The sequence below is a fragment of the Dendropsophus ebraccatus genome, chromosome 7 (assembly GCF_027789765.1).
Source record: "Dendropsophus ebraccatus isolate aDenEbr1 chromosome 7, aDenEbr1.pat, whole genome shotgun sequence".
NCBI lineage: Eukaryota > Metazoa > Chordata > Amphibia > Anura > Hylidae > Dendropsophus > Dendropsophus ebraccatus.
In genome coordinates, this window is record NC_091460.1 from 3,766,278 (window position 1) to 3,785,373 (window position 19,096).

General features: G+C 45.2%; 1 protein-coding gene across 3 annotated transcripts; it reads right to left on the bottom strand.

Moving 5' to 3' along the window:
- Positions 1 to 5,331: 5,331 nt before the first annotated feature.
- Positions 5,332 to 16,286, bottom strand: LOC138797142 (zinc finger protein 665-like). 3 transcript variants are annotated; one of them, XM_069976940.1, is made up of 10 exons: positions 16,214 to 16,251; positions 15,484 to 15,546; positions 15,195 to 15,337; positions 14,080 to 14,244; positions 13,785 to 13,991; positions 12,721 to 12,885; positions 12,497 to 12,632; positions 12,005 to 12,099; positions 9,506 to 9,563; positions 5,332 to 7,116 (listed from the first exon to the last, which is right to left on the bottom strand). In XM_069976940.1, exons 3-10 carry the CDS (start codon positions 15,270 to 15,272, stop codon positions 5,519 to 5,521), a joined length of 2,502 nt encoding a protein of 833 aa, XP_069833041.1. In that variant the 5' UTR covers positions 15,273 to 15,337; positions 15,484 to 15,546; positions 16,214 to 16,251; the 3' UTR covers positions 5,332 to 5,518. The 3 variants fall into 3 exon arrangements, with proteins under 3 accessions (XP_069833041.1, XP_069833040.1, XP_069833042.1); XM_069976939.1 differs by lacking the exon at positions 15,484 to 15,546 and having other exon boundaries at positions 16,214 to 16,286; XM_069976941.1 differs by lacking the exons at positions 13,785 to 13,991; positions 14,080 to 14,244; positions 15,484 to 15,546 and having other exon boundaries at positions 16,214 to 16,286.
- Between the last annotated feature and the right edge of the window lie 2,810 nt (positions 16,287 to 19,096).

Sequence of the window (19,096 nt, forward strand, 5' to 3'; positions counted from 1 at the left end):
TAACTTATATATCACATATCCAGCTGCTGCAGTGTTATCAGGGTTATACAGTTACTATACATTATATACCACATGCTGCTATACTGTACAGTAACTTATATATCACATATCCAGCTGCTGCAGTGTTATCAGGGTTATACAGTTACTATACATTATATACCACATGCTGATTGCTATACTGTACAGTAACTTATATATCACATATCCAGCTGCAGTGTTATCAGGGTTATACAGTTACTATACATTATACACCACATGCTGCTATACTGTACAGTAACTTATATATCACATATCCAGCTGCTGTGTTATCAGGTTATACAGTTACTATACATTATATCCCACGTGCTGCTATACTGTACAGTAACTTATATATCACATATCCAGCTGCTGCTGTGTTATCAGGGTTATACAGTTACTATACATTATACACCACATGCTGCTATACTGTACAGTAACTTATATATCACATATCCAGCTGCTGTTGTGTTATCAGGGTTATACAGTTACTATATATTATACACCACATGCTGCTATACTGTACAGTAACTTATATATCACATATCCAGCTGCTGTGTTATCAGGGTTATACAGTTACTATACATTATACACCACATGCTGATTGCTATACTGTACAGTAACTTATATATCACATATCCAGCTGCTGCTGTGTTATCAGGGTTATACAGTTACTATACATTATACACCGCATGCTGCTATACTGTACAGTTACTTATATATCACATATCCAGCTGCTGTGTTATCAGGGTTATACAGTTACTATACATTATACACCACATGCTGCTATACTGTACAGTAACTTATATATCACATATCCAGCTGCTGCTGTGTTATCAGGGTTATACAGTTACTATACATTATATACCACATGCTGCTATACTGTACAGTAACTTATATATCACATATCCAGCTGCTGCTGTGTTATCAGGATTATACAGTTACTATACATTATATACCACATGCTGCTATACTGTACAGTAACTTATATATCACATATCCAGCTGCTGTGTTATCAGGGTTATACAGTTACTATACATTATATCCCACGTGCTGCTATACTGTACAGTAACTTATATATCACATATCCAGCTGCTGCTGTGTTATCAGGGTTATACAGTTACTATACATTATACACCACATGCTGCTATACTGTACAGTAACTTATATATCACATATCCAGCTGCTGTTGGGTTATCAGGGTTATACAGTTACTATATATTATACACCACATGCTGCTATACTGTACAGTAACTTATATATCACATATCCAGCTTCTGTGTTATCAGGGTTATACAGTTACTATACATTATACACCACATGCTGATTGCTATACTGTACAGTAACTTATATCTCACATATCCAGCTGCTGTGTTATCAGGGTTATACAGTTACTATATATTATACACCACATGCTGCTATACTGTACAGTAACTTATATATCACATATCCAGCTGCTGCAGTGTTATCAGGGTTATACAGTTACTATACATTATATACCACATGCTGCTATACTGTACAGTAACTTATATATCACATATCCAGCTGCTGCAGTGTTATCAGGGTTATACAGTTACTATACATTATATACCACATGCTGATTGCTATACTGTACAGTAACTTATATATCACATATCCAGCTGCAGTGTTATCAGGGTTATACAGTTACTATACATTATACACCACATGCTGCTATACTGTACAGTAACTTATATATCACATATCCAGCTGCTGTGTTATCAGGTTATACAGTTACTATACATTATATCCCACGTGCTGCTATACTGTACAGTAACTTATATATCACATATCCAGCTGCTGCTGTGTTATCAGGGTTATACAGTTACTATACATTATACACCACATGCTGCTATACTGTACAGTAACTTATATATCACATATCCAGCTGCTGTTGTGTTATCAGGGTTATACAGTTACTATATATTATACACCACATGCTGCTATACTGTACAGTAACTTATATATCACATATCCAGCTGCTGTGTTATCAGGGTTATACAGTTACTATACATTATACACCACATGCTGATTGCTATACTGTACAGTAACTTATATATCACATATCCAGCTGCTGCTGTGTTATCAGGGTTATACAGTTACTATACATTATACACCGCATGCTGCTATACTGTACAGTTACTTATATATCACATATCCAGCTGCTGTGTTATCAGGGTTATACAGTTACTATACATTATACACCACATGCTGCTATACTGTACAGTAACTTATATATCACATATCCAGCTGCTGCTGTGTTATCAGGGTTATACAGTTACTATACATTATATACCACATGCTGCTATACTGTACAGTAACTTATATATCACATATCCAGCTGCTGCTGTGTTATCAGGATTATACAGTTACTATACATTATATACCACATGCTGATTGCTATACTGTACAGTAACTTATATATCACATATCCAGCTGCTGCTGTGTTATCAGGGTTATACAGTTACTATACATTATACACCGCATGCTGCTATACTGTACAGTTACTTATATATCACATATCCAGCTGCTGTGTTATCAGGGTTATACAGTTACTATACATTATACACCACATGCTGCTATACTGTACAGTAACTTATATATCACATATCCAGCTGCTGCTGTGTTATCAGGGTTATACAGTTACTATACATTATATACCACATGCTGCTATACTGTACAGTAACTTATATATCACATATCCAGCTGCTGTGTTATCAGGGTTATACAGTTACTATACATTATATACCACATGCTGCTATACTGTACAGTAACTTGTAATATCCCAGATTCTGCTACTTCTTATGGTTTCATCTCCTCTACATGTTATTCAGAATAATAATCAGTATATTTGGGGTGTGGAACCAATTGTCTGCAGATCAGTGATTTCTTATGGGAACATTTGCTTTGGTATGAGAGTGGATTTGGATTACACTCGCCAATTATGCTCGTAATCCAAGGGCTGCATGCATCTTATACTGAGTGATCGGGGTCACATGATGCTGAAGTTACTGTCCGCTTACTCACATGGTTCCCATATTCTATCTAATTCCCTTTAAGTACAGTTGAGTTCCCAGAAATAATATTTGCAGCATATCCTGGAATAGCTGCTATTATACCATCACATCCTGCCAGATACACACACACACACACACACTACACACCATATACACTATACACGTCATACACACTATATACTCTACATATCATACACACACACACTATACACATCATACACACTATACACATCATATACACTATACACATCATACACACCATATACACTATACACATCATACACACTATATACTCTACACATCATACACACACACACACACTATACACATCATACACACTATACACATCATATACACACCATACACACTCTACACATCATACACACCCTATACACTATACACATCATACACACCCTACACATCATATACACTCTTCACATCATACAAACCATATACACTATAGACATCATACAAACCATATACACATCATACACACCCTACACATCATATACACCATATACACTCTTCACATCATATACACTCTTCACATCATACACACCATATACACTCTACACATCATACACACCCTATACACTATACACATCATACACGGTACACATCATACACACCATATACACTCTACACATCATACACACTATACACATCATATACACTATACACATCATACACACCCTATACACTATACACATCATACACACTATACACATCATATACACTATACACATCATACACACCCTATACACTATACACATCATACACACCCTACACATCATATACACTCTTCACATCATACAAACCATATACACTCTACACATCATACACACCCTATACACTATACACATCATACACACCCTATACACTATACACATCATACACACCCTACACATCATACACACCCTATACACTATACACATCATACACGGTACACATCATACACATCATATTCACTCTTCACATCATACACACCATATACACTCTACACATCATACACACCCTACACATCATACACACCCTATACACTATACACATCATACACGGTACACATCATACACATCATATTCACTCTTCACATCATACACACCATATACACTCTACACATCAAACACCATATACACTATACACATCATACACACTATACACATCATATTCACTCTTCACATCATACACACCATATACACTATACACATCATATACACTCTTCACATCATACACACCATATACACCATATACACTATACACATCATACACCATATACACTCTACACATCATACACACTATACACATCATACACATCATATACACTCTTCACATCATACACACCATATACACTATACACATCATACACACTATATACTCTACACATCATACACACCATATACACTATACACATCATACACACCATATACACATCATACACACTATACACTATACACATCAAACACCATATACACTATACACATCATATACACTCTTCACATCATACACACCATATACACTATACACATCATATACACTATACACATCATACACACTATACACTCTACACATCATACACACCATATACACTCTACACATCAAACACCATATACACTATACACATCATACACACTATACACATCATATTCACTCTTCACATCATACACACCATATACACTATACACATCATATACACTCTTCACATCATACACACCATATACACTATACACATCAAACACCATATACACTCTACACATCATACACACTATACACATCATACACATCATATACACTCTTCACATCATACACACCATATACACTATACACATCATACACACTATATACTCTACACATCATACACACCATATACACTATACACATCATACACACCATATACACATCATACACACTATACACTATACACATCAAACACCATATACACTATACACATCATATACACTCTTCACATCATACACACCATATACACTATACACATCATATACACTATACACATCATACACACTATACACTCTACACATCATACACACCATATACACTATACACATCAAACACCATATACATCATACACACTCTTCACATCATACACACCATATACACTCTACACATCATACACACCATATACACATCATACACACCATATACACATCATATACACTATACACATCATACACATCATATACACATCATACACACTATACACTCTACACATCATACACACCATATACACTCTACACATCATACACACCATATACACTATACTCTGTTCCATGCTCCTGGCTTTCTGTATTGTAGTCAGACATTTCATTTACATTTATCTCAGGTAGAGAGGAGACGGGACAAATTCTATTCCCAAAGTCAAAACAAATTTGGATTCGTCCATTTTGTCTCTGGTAAATCCCTCAAAGTGACGTCAGGAGGAATAAAAACACGGACCATCCAAAATGTCAACATCAAAATGGCTTCTCCCCTGAGTGAGTTCTCTGGTGTTTAACAAGACCCGATTTCTGACTGAAACACTTCTCACATTCAGGACACGGAAATGGTTTCTCTCCAGTGTGAATTCTCAGGTGTTGTATAAGACCCAGTTTCTGACTAAAACATCTCCCACATTCTGAACATGAAAATGGCTTCTCTCCTGTGTGAGTTTTCAGATGTTCAATAAGACTTGATTTCTGACTAAAACATTTTCCACACTCTGAACAAGAAAATGGCCTCTCGCCCGAATGAATCCTCTGGTGTCTAACTAGAGCAGATTTCCGAATAAAACATTTCCCACATTCTGAACATAAAAATGGCTTCTTGTCCATGTGAATTCCCTGATGTATCTCTGACAGAGGGTTATCTCCTGTGTGGACTCTTTGATGGTCAACAAGATGTGATTTCCTGGTAAAACATTTGCCACATTCTGAGCATGAAAATGGCTTCTCCCCTGTGTGACTTCTTAGATGTTGCATAAGACTTATCTTATGACTAAAACATTTCCCACAGTCAGGACATGAAAATGGTTTATCTATTGTGTGAAATGGTTTATCTCCTGTGTGGATTCGCCGATGTTTTACAACATCTGATTTCTGAGTAAAACATTTCCCACATTCAGAACATGAGAACGGCTTCTCTCCTGTGTGAATAACTTGATGTCTCTCGAGATGATGTTTAAGTTTAAACCACTTCCCACATTCCTGGCATGAAAACGGTTTATCTCCTGTGTGAGTTCTCTGATGTCCAATAAGATGGGATTTCCTCGTGAAAGATTTCCCACATTCTGGACATGAAAATGGCCGTTCATCTATGTGAATTCTCTTGTGCATGGAAAGACTATATTTCTTTTTAAAGCATTTCCCACATTCTGAACATGAAAACGGTTTCTCTTCCGTGTGAATTCTTTGTTGTCCGTTAGGAATCGATTCCGGACTTAAACAGTCCCCATTTTCAGGACACAAAAAAAGTTTCTCCTCTGTGTGAATTCTTAGATGTTCCACAAGGGAATCTTTACGCATAAAGCATTTCCCACATTCCAAACATGCATACGGCTTCTTCCCTGTGTGAGTTCTCAGATGTTCACCAAGATTTGATTTATGGGTAAAACATTTACCACATTCTGTGCATAAAAACGGCTTCTCTCCTGTGTGAATTCTCTGATGATTCTCCAGACAGTCTTTACGCATAAAGCATTTCCCACATTCTGAACACGAATATGGCTTCTCTCCCGTGTGAATTCTCTGATGTCCAACGAGATGTGTTTTCCTAGTGAACGACTTCCCACACTCTGAACATGTAAATGGTTTTTCTCCTGTGTGAACTGCTTGATGCCCGATAAGAGCCGATTTCCAAGTAAAAGCTTTTCCACATTCTGAACACGAGAACGGCCTTTCGTCTGTGTGTGTTCTCTTGTGCATGAAAAGACGAGATTTCTTTTTAAATTGTTTCCCACATTCAGAACATGAAAAACATTTCCCAAGTCTACGTTCACTTCCTTTTTCGGATTTGTGATCTTGTAGTTGATTATAGGGAAATAAACGGAGATGGGAGCCTCTCGTCCGGCCTTCACCTGCAATAAGAAACAATAAGTCATTCATATCCTATAGCGTCTATGTAAGGAGAAAGACATGTACGTATAGCACAAAGACTCAGACTATTCCAACACTATACTTTTACGTCCTATTACACGGAAAGATTATTGTATATTGTTTGAGGGGTAATCTTTCTGCGTGTATACGGGCAACGGTCAAACAACATAGTTAAAAGTGTTTGCAATCGTTAATTGGTAGAACCAATAATTGATTTTGTCTAATAGGACTCTAACTCTCCCGAGCTCCGCGCACCTCACTCCTGATCAACCAGCTATAACACTCGTTTGGCCCCGCTACATTCTGAATTAGACCAAAAATAAGTATACCCCAATATAAGCATTCCCAATTTTACTACTACAGATGTCAGTCTAACTGGCCTGTAGTCACCTGCCTCTGCTCTGCTACCCTATTTGTGGATGATACAACATTGGCTATTCTCCAGTCAGGGGAACTGATGCATCAGGGGGGCAGCAATCACTGATTAGAGTTCTTTAAGAACCCTGGTGTGGACTCCGTCTGGACGTATCACCTTATTCAACTTTATCTGGGCAAGTTCCTCCGAAACTTTGGCCACTGACAGCCCTGGAGCTGTAAATAAAGATGAGTCCCTTCATTGCTGTCTGTGTGATCATCTATAAATGTTACTGCCGATAGGACCACCTCACTATTACTATTGCGATAGGACCACCTCACTATTACTATGACGATAGGACCACCTCACTATTACTATTACGATAGGACCAGTGTCATGAATGTGCCTGTGCGGAACGCCGTGCGCCCCTTGGCTCGTGCTGCGCGCTTGAAATGGCGCTGATATTCAGTGTTTTTGTATGTTTGTGCGGTGTCCTGGGCCTTGTCTGAACACTGGCCTATTTCCTTCTGTGTTTGTTCAGCCACACCCGCCTGAGATACTCCTGGCCATTTCGGAGTTAACTCTGATGCTGGTTAGCTTGTCTGGTCAGGTTGCTCTTGCCCCAGGTGTTCTGAGGAGATTAGGGGTCTGGTCCAATCAGCTCCTGCACTGGACCTCTGGTCTCCTATATAGTGTCTGCCAGCCTGCCTCTCACTGCCTCATATTGAGCTTGTCTCTGCCTGCTTCTGCCTCTGTTTAGTTCTCTGTTTATTCTGACTATTTTTGCCTTGTATTCTGACTATCCCTGCTTGCTGCTGCCCCTGACCATATTGCCTGTTTATTGACCTTGCTTGTTGGATTGTGTTTTTGTACTGCGCTGCCCGATTGTTTGACCCGGACTGTCGACCATTCTTTATTGTGTTTTGTCTGTCTGTCTTGTCTTTGTGTCCCACCAAGCCAGTACAGGGACCGCCGCCCAGTTGCTGCCCTAGGGTTTAGCCTAGGGGGGCAAGTAGGTAGAGTCAGTGGGCGGGGCTGAGCTTAGGGTGCACTGTCTCTGTGTGTCTGGTGTCACCGGTTCCTGACAACCAGCTCACTATTACTATTACGATAGGACCACCTCACTATTACTATTACGATAGGACCACCTCACTATTACTATTACAATAGGACCACCTCACTATTACTATTACGATAGGACCAGCTGACTATTACTATTACAATAGGACCACCTCACTATTACTATTACAATAGGACCACCTCACTATTACTATTACAATAGGACCACCTCACTATTACTATTACAATAGGACCACCTCACTATTACTATTACGATAGGACCACCTCACTATTACGATAGGACCACCTCACTATTACTATTACAATAGGACCACCTCACTATTACTATTACAATAGGACCAGCTGACTATTACAATAGGACCACCTCACTATTACTATTACAATAGGACCACCTCACTATTACTATAGGACCACCTCACTATTACTATTGCGATAGGACCACCTCACTATTACTATTACGATAGGACCACCTCACTATTACTATTGCGATAGGACCACCTCACTATTACTATTACGATAGGACCACCTCACTATTACTATTACGATAGGACCACCTCACTATTACTATTACGATAGGACCACCTCACTATTACTATTGCGATAGGACCACCTCACTATTACTATTACGATAGGACCACCTCACTATTACTATTACGATAGGACCACCTCACTATTACTGTAGGTAATTGACAGATATTGCTGCAAAGAGTTGTGTAAAGTTGTTCTGCTTGAAACGCATTGGTCTACGACTGTCTTGGATAATAGCAGATCGGTGCTTATTTACAGTTATTATGGGGCCCCCATCGGCCCCTGTAATAGGACCCTAACTGAGGTCTTCAGTGAACGGTCAGCAGAGATCTATGTGATATCCATCGCCTCCACTGGAAAGGAGGAAGAACCCAGAAGAAGACACAAGAGTAATGAAAGGCTCTCACCATTCACCGATACCGATGCGGGTGTATCGAGTCCTCTCCACCCTCCACCATCACGTTCCTGTAAGAAATCCCACAAGAACAACATGAGAAAAAGAAATTGGAAGCATAGCTTATCCCGACACTGGAAGCACAGCTTATCCGGACACTGGAAGCATAGCTTATCCCGACAGTAGAAGCATAGCTTATCCCGACACTGGAAGCATAGCTTATCCCGACAGTAGAAGCATAGCTTATCCGGACACTGGAAGCACAGCTTATCCGGACACTGGAAGCACAGCTTATCCCGACACTGAAAGCACAGCTTATCCGGACACTGGAAGCACAGCTTATCCCGACAGTAGAAGCATAGCTTATCCGGACACTGAAAGCACAGCTTATCCAGATACTGGAAGCATAGCTTATCCGGACACTGGAAGCACAGCTTATCCCGACAGTAGAAGCATAGCTTATCCGGACACTGGAAGCATAGCTTATCCGGACACTGAAAGCACAGCTTATCCAGATACTGGAAGCATAGCTTATCCCGACACTGGAAGCACAGCTTATCCAGATACTGAAAGCACAGCTTATCCGGACACTGGAAGCACAGCTTATCCGGACACTGGAAGCACAGCTTATCCCGACACTGGAAGCACAGCTTATCCGGACACTGGAAGCACAGCTTATCCCGACAATGTAAGCACAGCTTATCCCGACACTGGAAGCACAGCTTATCCCGACACTGGAAGCACAGCTTATACCGACACTGGAAGCACAGCTTATCCCGACACTGGAAGCACAGCTTATCCGGACAATGGAAGCACAGCTTATCCGGACACTGGAAGCACAGCTTATCCGGATACTGGAAGCACAGCTTATCCCGACACTGGAAGCACAGCTTATCCCGACACTGGAAGCACAGCTTATCCCGACACTGGAAGCACAGCTTATCCCGACACTGGAAGCACAGCTTATCCCGACACTGGAAGCACAGCTTATCCAGATACTGGAAGCACAGCTTATCCAGACACTGGAAGCACAGCTTATCCGGATACTGGAAGCACAGCTTATCCCGACACTGGAAGCACAGCTTATCCAGATACTGGAAGCACAGCTTATCCCGACACTGGAAGCATAGCTTATCCCGACACTGGAAGCATAGCTTATCCCGACACTGGAAGCACAGCTTATCCGGACACTGGAAGCACAGCTTATCCGGACACTGGAAGCACAGCTTATCCGGACACTGGAAGCACAGCTTATCCGGACACTGGAAGCACAGCTTATCCGGACACTGGAAGCACAGCTTATCCCGACAATGGAAGCACAGCTTATCCCGACACTGGAAGCACAGCTTATCCCGACACTGGAAGCACAGCTTATCCAGATACTGGAAGCACAGCTTATCCCGACACTGGAAGCACAGCTTATCCGGACACTGGAAGCACAGCTTATCCCGACACTGGAAGCACAGCTTATCCCGACACTGGAAGCACAGCTTATCCCGACACTGGAAGCACAGCTTATCCAGATACTGGCAGCACAGCTTATCCAGACACTGGAAGCACAGCTTATCCAGATACTGGAAGCACAGCTTATCCCGACACTGGAAGCACAGCTTATCCGGACACTGGAAGCACAGCTTATCCCGACACTGGAAGCACAGCTTATCCCGACACTGGAAGCATAGCTTATCCGGACACTGGAAGCACAGCTTATCCCGACACTGGAAGCACAGCTTATCCCGACACTGGAAGCACAGCTTATCCAGATACTGGAAGCACAGCTTATCCCGACACTGGAAGCACAGCTTATCCCGACAATGGAAGCACAGCTTATCCGGATACTGGAAGCACAGCTTATCCCGACACTGGAAGCACAGCTTATCCAGATACTGGAAGCACAGCTTATCCCGACACTGGAAGCATAGCTTATCCCGACACTGGAAGCATAGCTTATCCCGACACTGGAAGCACAGCTTATCCGGACACTGGAAGCACAGCTTATCCCGACACTGGAAGCACAGCTTATCCTGACACTGGAAGCACAGCTTATCCCGACATGAACCAAATAGCCATAAGAGAAGAAGATGATGAAGGCGGCTCCGACGGGACCAACATTCCCCAAGTATTTTACACAGCATCATAGCGAAATGATCGGAAACTGATGAAATATCTGCGCTCGTAGAGTACTCAGTATATATCGACTAAGACACTCTCCATAGCCTCTCAATAGACGAGTGTCCTCGTAGCCTTAGAGGCAGCTGACTGGCATTGTGCTCTCTTTCAGTCTACATTGCAGAGCTTCACATCTACTGAATCTCACTCCCCAAGTGGATGTCCGAGCAGGAAACATCTGGTACAGTCATAACCATAACCGATTTATCACCACCACATGGAGTCCACTGTTCCACTTCCCAACATCCTGTGTCAGAGGGTAATCAGGGGCCGCCAGCTTAGAGAGTCAGCCGATCCCTTATAGGTATATGTGCAATGTTACAGAAAACTATAATATATCTACCTGCTGATTGTCTGCTGGGACAATTCCCTCTGGACAGTCCTGGGAATACAGAGGACGGGGACATCTCTCTGGTGGATTCCTGTCACTGCCTCCATCTGTAGGGAATACACAGGAAGCCAATCCATTATACACTGCTCCATGTCTTCAGGAGGAGGAGGAGGGGAGGAGGAGGAGGGGAGGAGGATGGGAGGAGGAGGAGGATGGGAGGAGAATGAGGATGGGAGGAGAATGAGGATGGGGGGGAGGAGGACGGGAGGAAGAGGAGGATGGGAGGAAGATGGGAGGAGGATGGGGGGAGGAGGAGGATGGGAGGAGGAGGATGGGGGGAGGGGGAGGAGGATGGGGGGAGGGGGAGGAGGATGGGGGGAGGAGGAAGAGGAGGATGGGAGGAGGAGGAGGATGGGGGAGGGGGAGGAAGAGGATGGGGGGAGGATGGGAGGATGTAGGGGCCCCTCCCCCCTGCTCTCTAGAATCAGGAAGGTCTCCTCTTACCTTGTGCTGTGGGGCCGGGCGGCTGATCCTCCATCATGAGCGGCTGCTCCCCCCGGTACAGATCCTTGTGTCCTTCTACATACTCCCACTCCTCCATGGAGAAATAGACGGCCACATCCTGACACCTTATAGGAACCTGACACACACAATGATCACACAGTCATCCCCCCCAGCCTGCTGCCTCCTGGATTACTCTATCATCTCCCAGCATTCCCCAGTGTCACCTCTCCAGTCAGCAGCTCAGTCATCCTGTGGGTGAGTTCTAGGATCTTCTGCTCATGTATCAGTGATGGAGGCTCCGTGATGGGGCCCCGGGCCCTGCTCCGCCCTCCTGACTCCTGGGGGAAGGCCACACCCTCCCCCCATGTCTTCTTCACTATGGTGTAATCCTGTGTCCAGAGAAAAGCTGATTATTACATATACAGAGGGCTCCGGCACTGACCACAACCAGCAGCTACAGAACATTGGTCACCAGCTCCTCATCCTTTACTGTATAGTGCCCCCCCACCCCGTCCAGGATCCTCTGCCCCTGCTGTAACCTGACGGTTCTACTCTCCTCTGCCCAGCTCTTTATCCTCCCTCCCTTCTATCTCGCTATACCCCAACAGCTGAAACAGTGCATAACTACTACCCCCAGCATCCCTCATAGCTGAAACAGTGCATAACTACTACCCCCAGCATCCCTCATAGCTGAAACAGTGCATAACTACTACTCCCAGCAACCCTCATAGCTGAAACAGTGCATAACTACTACCCCCAGCAACCCTCATAGCTGAAACAGTGCATAACTACTACCCCCAGCATACCCTGAAATATAAAATGATCACATTCCTGCTCTTGCACGGTAAACAGTGTAATCGCCAAAGGCCAAGTCCTAATTTGCAGATTTTTTGTGAAATCCCATCCCAGAAAAAATTTCAAAAAGTGATTAAAAATGTCTCATATATAACAGCTGGGGGCGGGGATTATATTTCTATAGTGTTTTGTTTGTTTTTTAAGTCTTTTTTTTTATTATTTTTTTAAGTATCGATTGGATTGGTAATGAGTTTCAAAATTCTGGTATTGTGACATCACTAGTTAGATTACAACTTTCTGGGTACTTTTGTTCTTGGGGAGATAAGCCGCCATAGGAGAAATCTCCCAGCAGCTTTCCATTTCGGAATAGATACTTTCTTGGGTGATCTGGGTGTATGGGAGGATTAGGAGAGAGAGGAGGAATGTTCCTGTATGGGCGGCCTAACAATCCCTGACTTGTTTTATTATGACTGATGTCACCTGCAGCTCTCACCTCTCCGGATACCAGGTGGATGAGCTCCAGGGTGAGCGCCAGTATCCTCGCAGCCGTGGAGGTGTCCATCCTAGATGAGGTGAGGCCGGGCGGCTGATCCTCCATCATGAGCGGCTGCTCCCCCTGGTACAGATCCTTGTGTCCTTCTACATACTCCCACTCCTCCATGGAGAAATAGACGGCCACATCCTGACACCTTATAGGAACCTGACACACACAATGATCACACAGTCATCCCCCCCAGCCTGCTGCCTCCTGGATTACTCTATCATCTCCCAGCATTCCCCAGTGTCACCTCTCCAGTCAGCAGCTCAGTCATCCTGTGGGTGAGTTCTAGGATCTTCTGCTCATGTATCAGTGATGGAGGCTCCGTGATGGGGCCCCGGGCCCTGCTCCGCCCTCCTGACTCCTGGGGGAAGGCCACACCCTCCCCCCATGTCTGTTTCACTATGGTGTAATCCTGGGGATGGAGAGAGACACTGATCACTACATGTATATGTCAGGATCCACCCATTTCGCCTAATTTCCCCTGAATAATACTTGGCACCGATCAAGAGTTCCCGTCTTCCCTCCCAGTGGTTGGGCTTTGTCGCTGTGTCGCTCTATTCATCTCTATGGGGCTGCTGCAGATGGCCGAGCCCTGTACCGTCCCGTGTAGAGCTGAGCCCTGTACCGTCCTGTGTATAGCTGAGACCTTTCCCGTCACATGTAGAGCTGAGCCCTGTCCCGTCCCGTGTAGAGCTGAGCCCTGTACCGTCCCGTGTAGAGCTGAGCCCTGTCCCGTCCCGTGTAGAGCTGAGCCCTGTACCGTCCCGTGTGGAGCTGAGCCCTGTCCCGTCCCGTGTGGAGCTGAGCCCTGTACCGTCCCGTGTAGAGCTGAGCCCTGTACCGTCCCGTGTAGAGCTGAGCCCTGTACCGTCTTGTGTAGAGCTGAGCCCTGTACCGTCCTGTGTATAGCTGAGACCTTTCCCGTCACATGTAGAGCTGAGCCCTGTACCGTCCCGTGTAGAGCTGAGACCTGTACCGTCCCGTGTAGAGCTGAGCCCTGTACCGTCCCGTGTAGAGCTGAGCCCTTTCCCGTCCCGTGTAGAGCTGAGCCCTGTACCGTCCCGTGTAGAGCTGAGCCCTGTACCGTCCCGTGTGGAGCTGAGCCCTGTACCGTCCCGTGTAGAGCTGAGCCCTGTACCGTCCCGTGTAGAGCTGAGCCCTGTACCGTCCCGTGTGGAGCTGAGCCCTGTACAGTCCCGTGTAGAGCTGAGCCCTGTACCGTCCCGTGTAGAGCCGAGCCCTGTACCGTCCCGTGTGGAGCTGAGCCCTGTACCGTCCCGTGTGGAGCTGAGCCCTGTACCGTCCCGTGTGGAGCTGAGCCCTGTCCATGGAAAACCCTAGAGATAGAAGTGATGTTCTCACCTCCTCAGATATCAGGTCAATGATCTCCAGAGTGAGCTCCATTATCCGTGCATCCATGAAGTTCCTGTCCTCATCCATCTCTGGTGACTCATGGATGAGAAGGACGATGGTGCATATCGGGGAGAGTCCGGAGTCTGAGGAACCTGCGGGAAAGCAAGGAGGATGGAGAACATCCTACATCATAGGTGGGAGACCAGGGCTCCTGATGATGTCATACGATGCAAGTGTCCTACTAAATGAAGCCATTTATAATCATTAACAATAGCAAACAAGATCATTTATTGCTAACCTGAAATCGTTCCCCATATTACGCAGAACGATAGTCGGTAGTTACTACGGTCGGTTACTCCATCTGGTCCCAGGGAATGACGGAACGGTGTGGAATGAAAGTGAACGATTAATAATGATTTTGGTGTCAGAACCAAATGAACGATTTTTCGTTGGCCGTTTGATCGTTGCTGCGTTACATTAAACGATTATTGTTTAAATTCGAACAATATAACGATAATTCATACGATAACTGTCCTGTGTAATAGGTCCCTAAGGGATAGATGGAAATGTCCGTATCCTCCATGACCTCTAGTGATACGCTGGTTTTCCTCCGGTCGGTGCCAAGCCTTCCATTCACCAGGCCCTGCAGTGTAAGGCTGCATTCACACGTTCCATGTTCCGCACTGAACACGGACGTGGAATGCCTGTAACGGACTCCCCCCCCCCTCCCCCCGCCCGGGCAGCATCTGTGATAAGATGGATCTCAGGGTTAGAGGCCGGACAGATGGGGATCCCAGGACACGGCCCCTCATACACCCTGATGTCCTATACACCTCATCTACCTCTCATACACGATCAGCTGATCACCTGAGGATCCCATCCTTATCCTCAATCACTAAGGGGTTAATCATACAGAATTATAGACCTGTCTGTCACTGAGGGGTTTATCCCGCAGCATGATGGGAGTTGTAGTCCCCAGCATATATAAGGATAAGGCGGAACTCCCATCATCCTCCTGGGTCACTTACCCGCTCACTCTCATCCTGCTGGTGCTGTCTACAATAGAGAGCTTCCTGGTGATGTCACTGAATGGGGAGGGGCCTCAGGGTACTAGGCTGTACACATGACAGGAAGGGGCGGGGTCTGCCAGCACTCAGCTCAGAATAGGCAGAAAGGCTCAGCTTGTCCACAGCCGTATACAGGGATGTGTGTGTATGGGGCTATATACAGGGATGTGTGTATGGGGCTGTATACAGGGATGTGTGTGTGTGTGTGTATGGGGCTGTATACAGGGATGTGTGTGTATGGGGCTATATACAGGGATGTGTGTGTGTGTGTGGGGCTGTATACAGGGATGTGTGTGTGTGTACGGGGCTGTATACAGGGATGTGTGTGTGTGTATGGGGCTGTATACAGGGATGTGTGTGTATGGGGCTGTATACAGGGGTGTGTGTGTACGGGGCTGTATACAGGGATGTGTGTGTGTATGGGGCTGTATACAGGGATGTGTGTGTATGGGGCTATATACAGGGATGTGTGTGTGTGTGTGTGGGGCTGTATACAGGGATGTGTGTGTATGGGGCTGTATACAGGGATGTGTGTGTGTATGGGGCTGTATACAGGGATGTGTCGGGCTGTATACAGGGATGTGTGTGTGTATGGGGCTGTATACAGGGATGTGTGTGTATGGGGCTGTATACAGGGATGTGTGTGTGTGTGTATGGGGCTGTATACAGGGATGTGTGTGTATATGGGGCTGTATACAGGGATGTGTGTGTGTATGGGGCTGTATACAGGGATGTGTGTGTGTATGGGGCTGTATACAGGGATGTGTGTGTGTATGGGGCTGTATACAGGGATGTGTGTGTGTGTGTGGGGCTGTATACAGGGATGTGTGTGTGTGTATGGGGCTGAATACAGGGATGTGTGTGTGTGTATGGGGCTGTATACAGGGATGTGTGTGTGTACGGGGCTGTATACAGGGATGTGTGTGTGTACGGGGCTGTATACAGGGATGTGTGTGTGTGTACGGGGCTGTATACAGGGATGTGTGTGTGTGTATGGGGCTGTATACAGGGATGTGTGTGTGTATGGGGCTGTATACAGGGATGTGTGTGTATGGGGCTGTATACAGGGATGTGTGTGTGTGTATGGGGCTGTATACAGGGATGTGTGTGTGTATGGGGCTGTATACAGGGATGTGTGTGTATGGGGCTGTATACAGGGATGTGTGTGTATGGGGCTGTATACAGGGATGTGTGTGTATGGGGCTGTATACAGGGATGTGTGTGTGTATGGGGCTGTATACAGGGATGTGTGTGTGTGTATGGGGCTGTATACAGGGATGTGTGTGTGTGTATGGGGCTGTATACAGGGATGTGTGTGTGTGTATGGGGCTGTATACAGGGATGTGTGTGTGTGTATGGGGCTGTATACAGGGATGTGTGTGTGCACTGGGCCGTATACAGGGATGTGTGTGTATGGGGCTGTATACAGGGATGTGTGTGTGTGTATGGGGCTGTATACAGGGATGTGTGTGTGTATGGGGCTGTATACAGGGATGTGTGTGTGTATGGGGCTGTATACAGGGATGTGTGTGTGTATGGGGCTGTATACAGGGATGTGTGTGTGTATGGGGCTGTATACAGGGATGTGTGTGTGTATGGGGCTGTATACAGGGATGTGTGTGTGAAGTGGGCTGTATACAGGGATGTGTGTGTGTATGGGGCTGTATACAGGGATGTGTGTGTGTATGGGGCTGTATACAGGGATGTGTGTGTGTGGGGCTGTATACAGGGATGTGTGTGTGTATGGGGCTGTATACAGGGATGTGTGTGTGCACTGGGCTGTATACAGGGATGTGTGTGTGTATGGGGCTGTATACAGGGATGTGTGTTTCTATGGGGCTGTATACAGGGATGTGTGTGTGCACTGGGCTGTATACAGGGATGTGTGTGTGTATGGGGCTGTATACAGGGATGTGTGTGTGCACTGGGCTGTATACAGGGATGTGTGTGTGTATGGGGCTGTATACAGGGATGTGTTTCTATGGGGCTGTATACAGGGATGTGTGTGTGTGTATGGGGCTGAATACAGGGATGTGTGTGTGTGTATGGGGCTGTATACAGGGATGTGTGTGTATGAGGCTGTATACAGGGATGTGTGTGTGTGTATGGGGCTGTATACAGGGATGTGTGTATGGGGCTGTATACAGGGATGTGTGTGTGTATGGGGCTGTATACAGGGATGTGTGTGTACGGGGCAGTATACAGGGATGTGTGTGTGTGTGTGTGTATGGAGCTGTATACAGGGATGTGTGTGTGTGTGCACTGGGCCGTATACAGGGATGTGTGTGCACTGGGCCGTATACAGGGATGTGTGTGTATGGGGCTGTATACAGGGATGTGTGTGTGTGTATGGGGCTGTATACAGGGATGTGTGTGTGTATGGGGCTGTATACAGGGATGTGTGTGTGTATGGGGCTGTATACAGGGATGTGTGTGTGTATGGGGCTGTATACAGGGATGTGTGTGTGTATGGGGCTGTATACAGGGATGTGTGTGTGTATGGGGCTGTATACAGGGATGTGTGTGTGTATGGGGCTGTATACAGGGATGTGTGTGTGTGGGGCTGTATACAGGGATGTGTGTGTGTATGGGGCTGTATACAGGGATGTGTGTGTGTATGGGGCTGTATACAGGGATGTGTGTGTGTATGGGGCTGTATACAGGGATGTGTGTGTGCACTGGGCTGTATACAGGGATGTGTGTGTGTATGGGGCTGTATACAGGGATGTGTGTTTCTATGGGGCTGTATACAGGGATGTGTGTGTGTATGGGGCTGTATACAGGGATGTGTGTGTGTGTATGGGGCTGAATACAGGGATGTGTGTGTGTGTATGGGGCTGAATA

Coding starts and splice junctions, on each gene's coding strand:
- LOC138797142 (XM_069976939.1), bottom strand. CDS start 15,272: ATGGATGAGGACAGGAACTTCATGGATGCACGGATAATGGAGCTCACT. Junction 14,245..15,194: donor TTGACCTGATATCTGAGGAG/GTGAGAACATCA, acceptor CTCCATCCCCAG/GATTACACCATAGTGAAACA. Junction 13,992..14,079: donor CTGAGCTGCTGACTGGAGAG/GTGACACTGGGG, acceptor TGTGTGTGTCAG/GTTCCTATAAGGTGTCAGGA.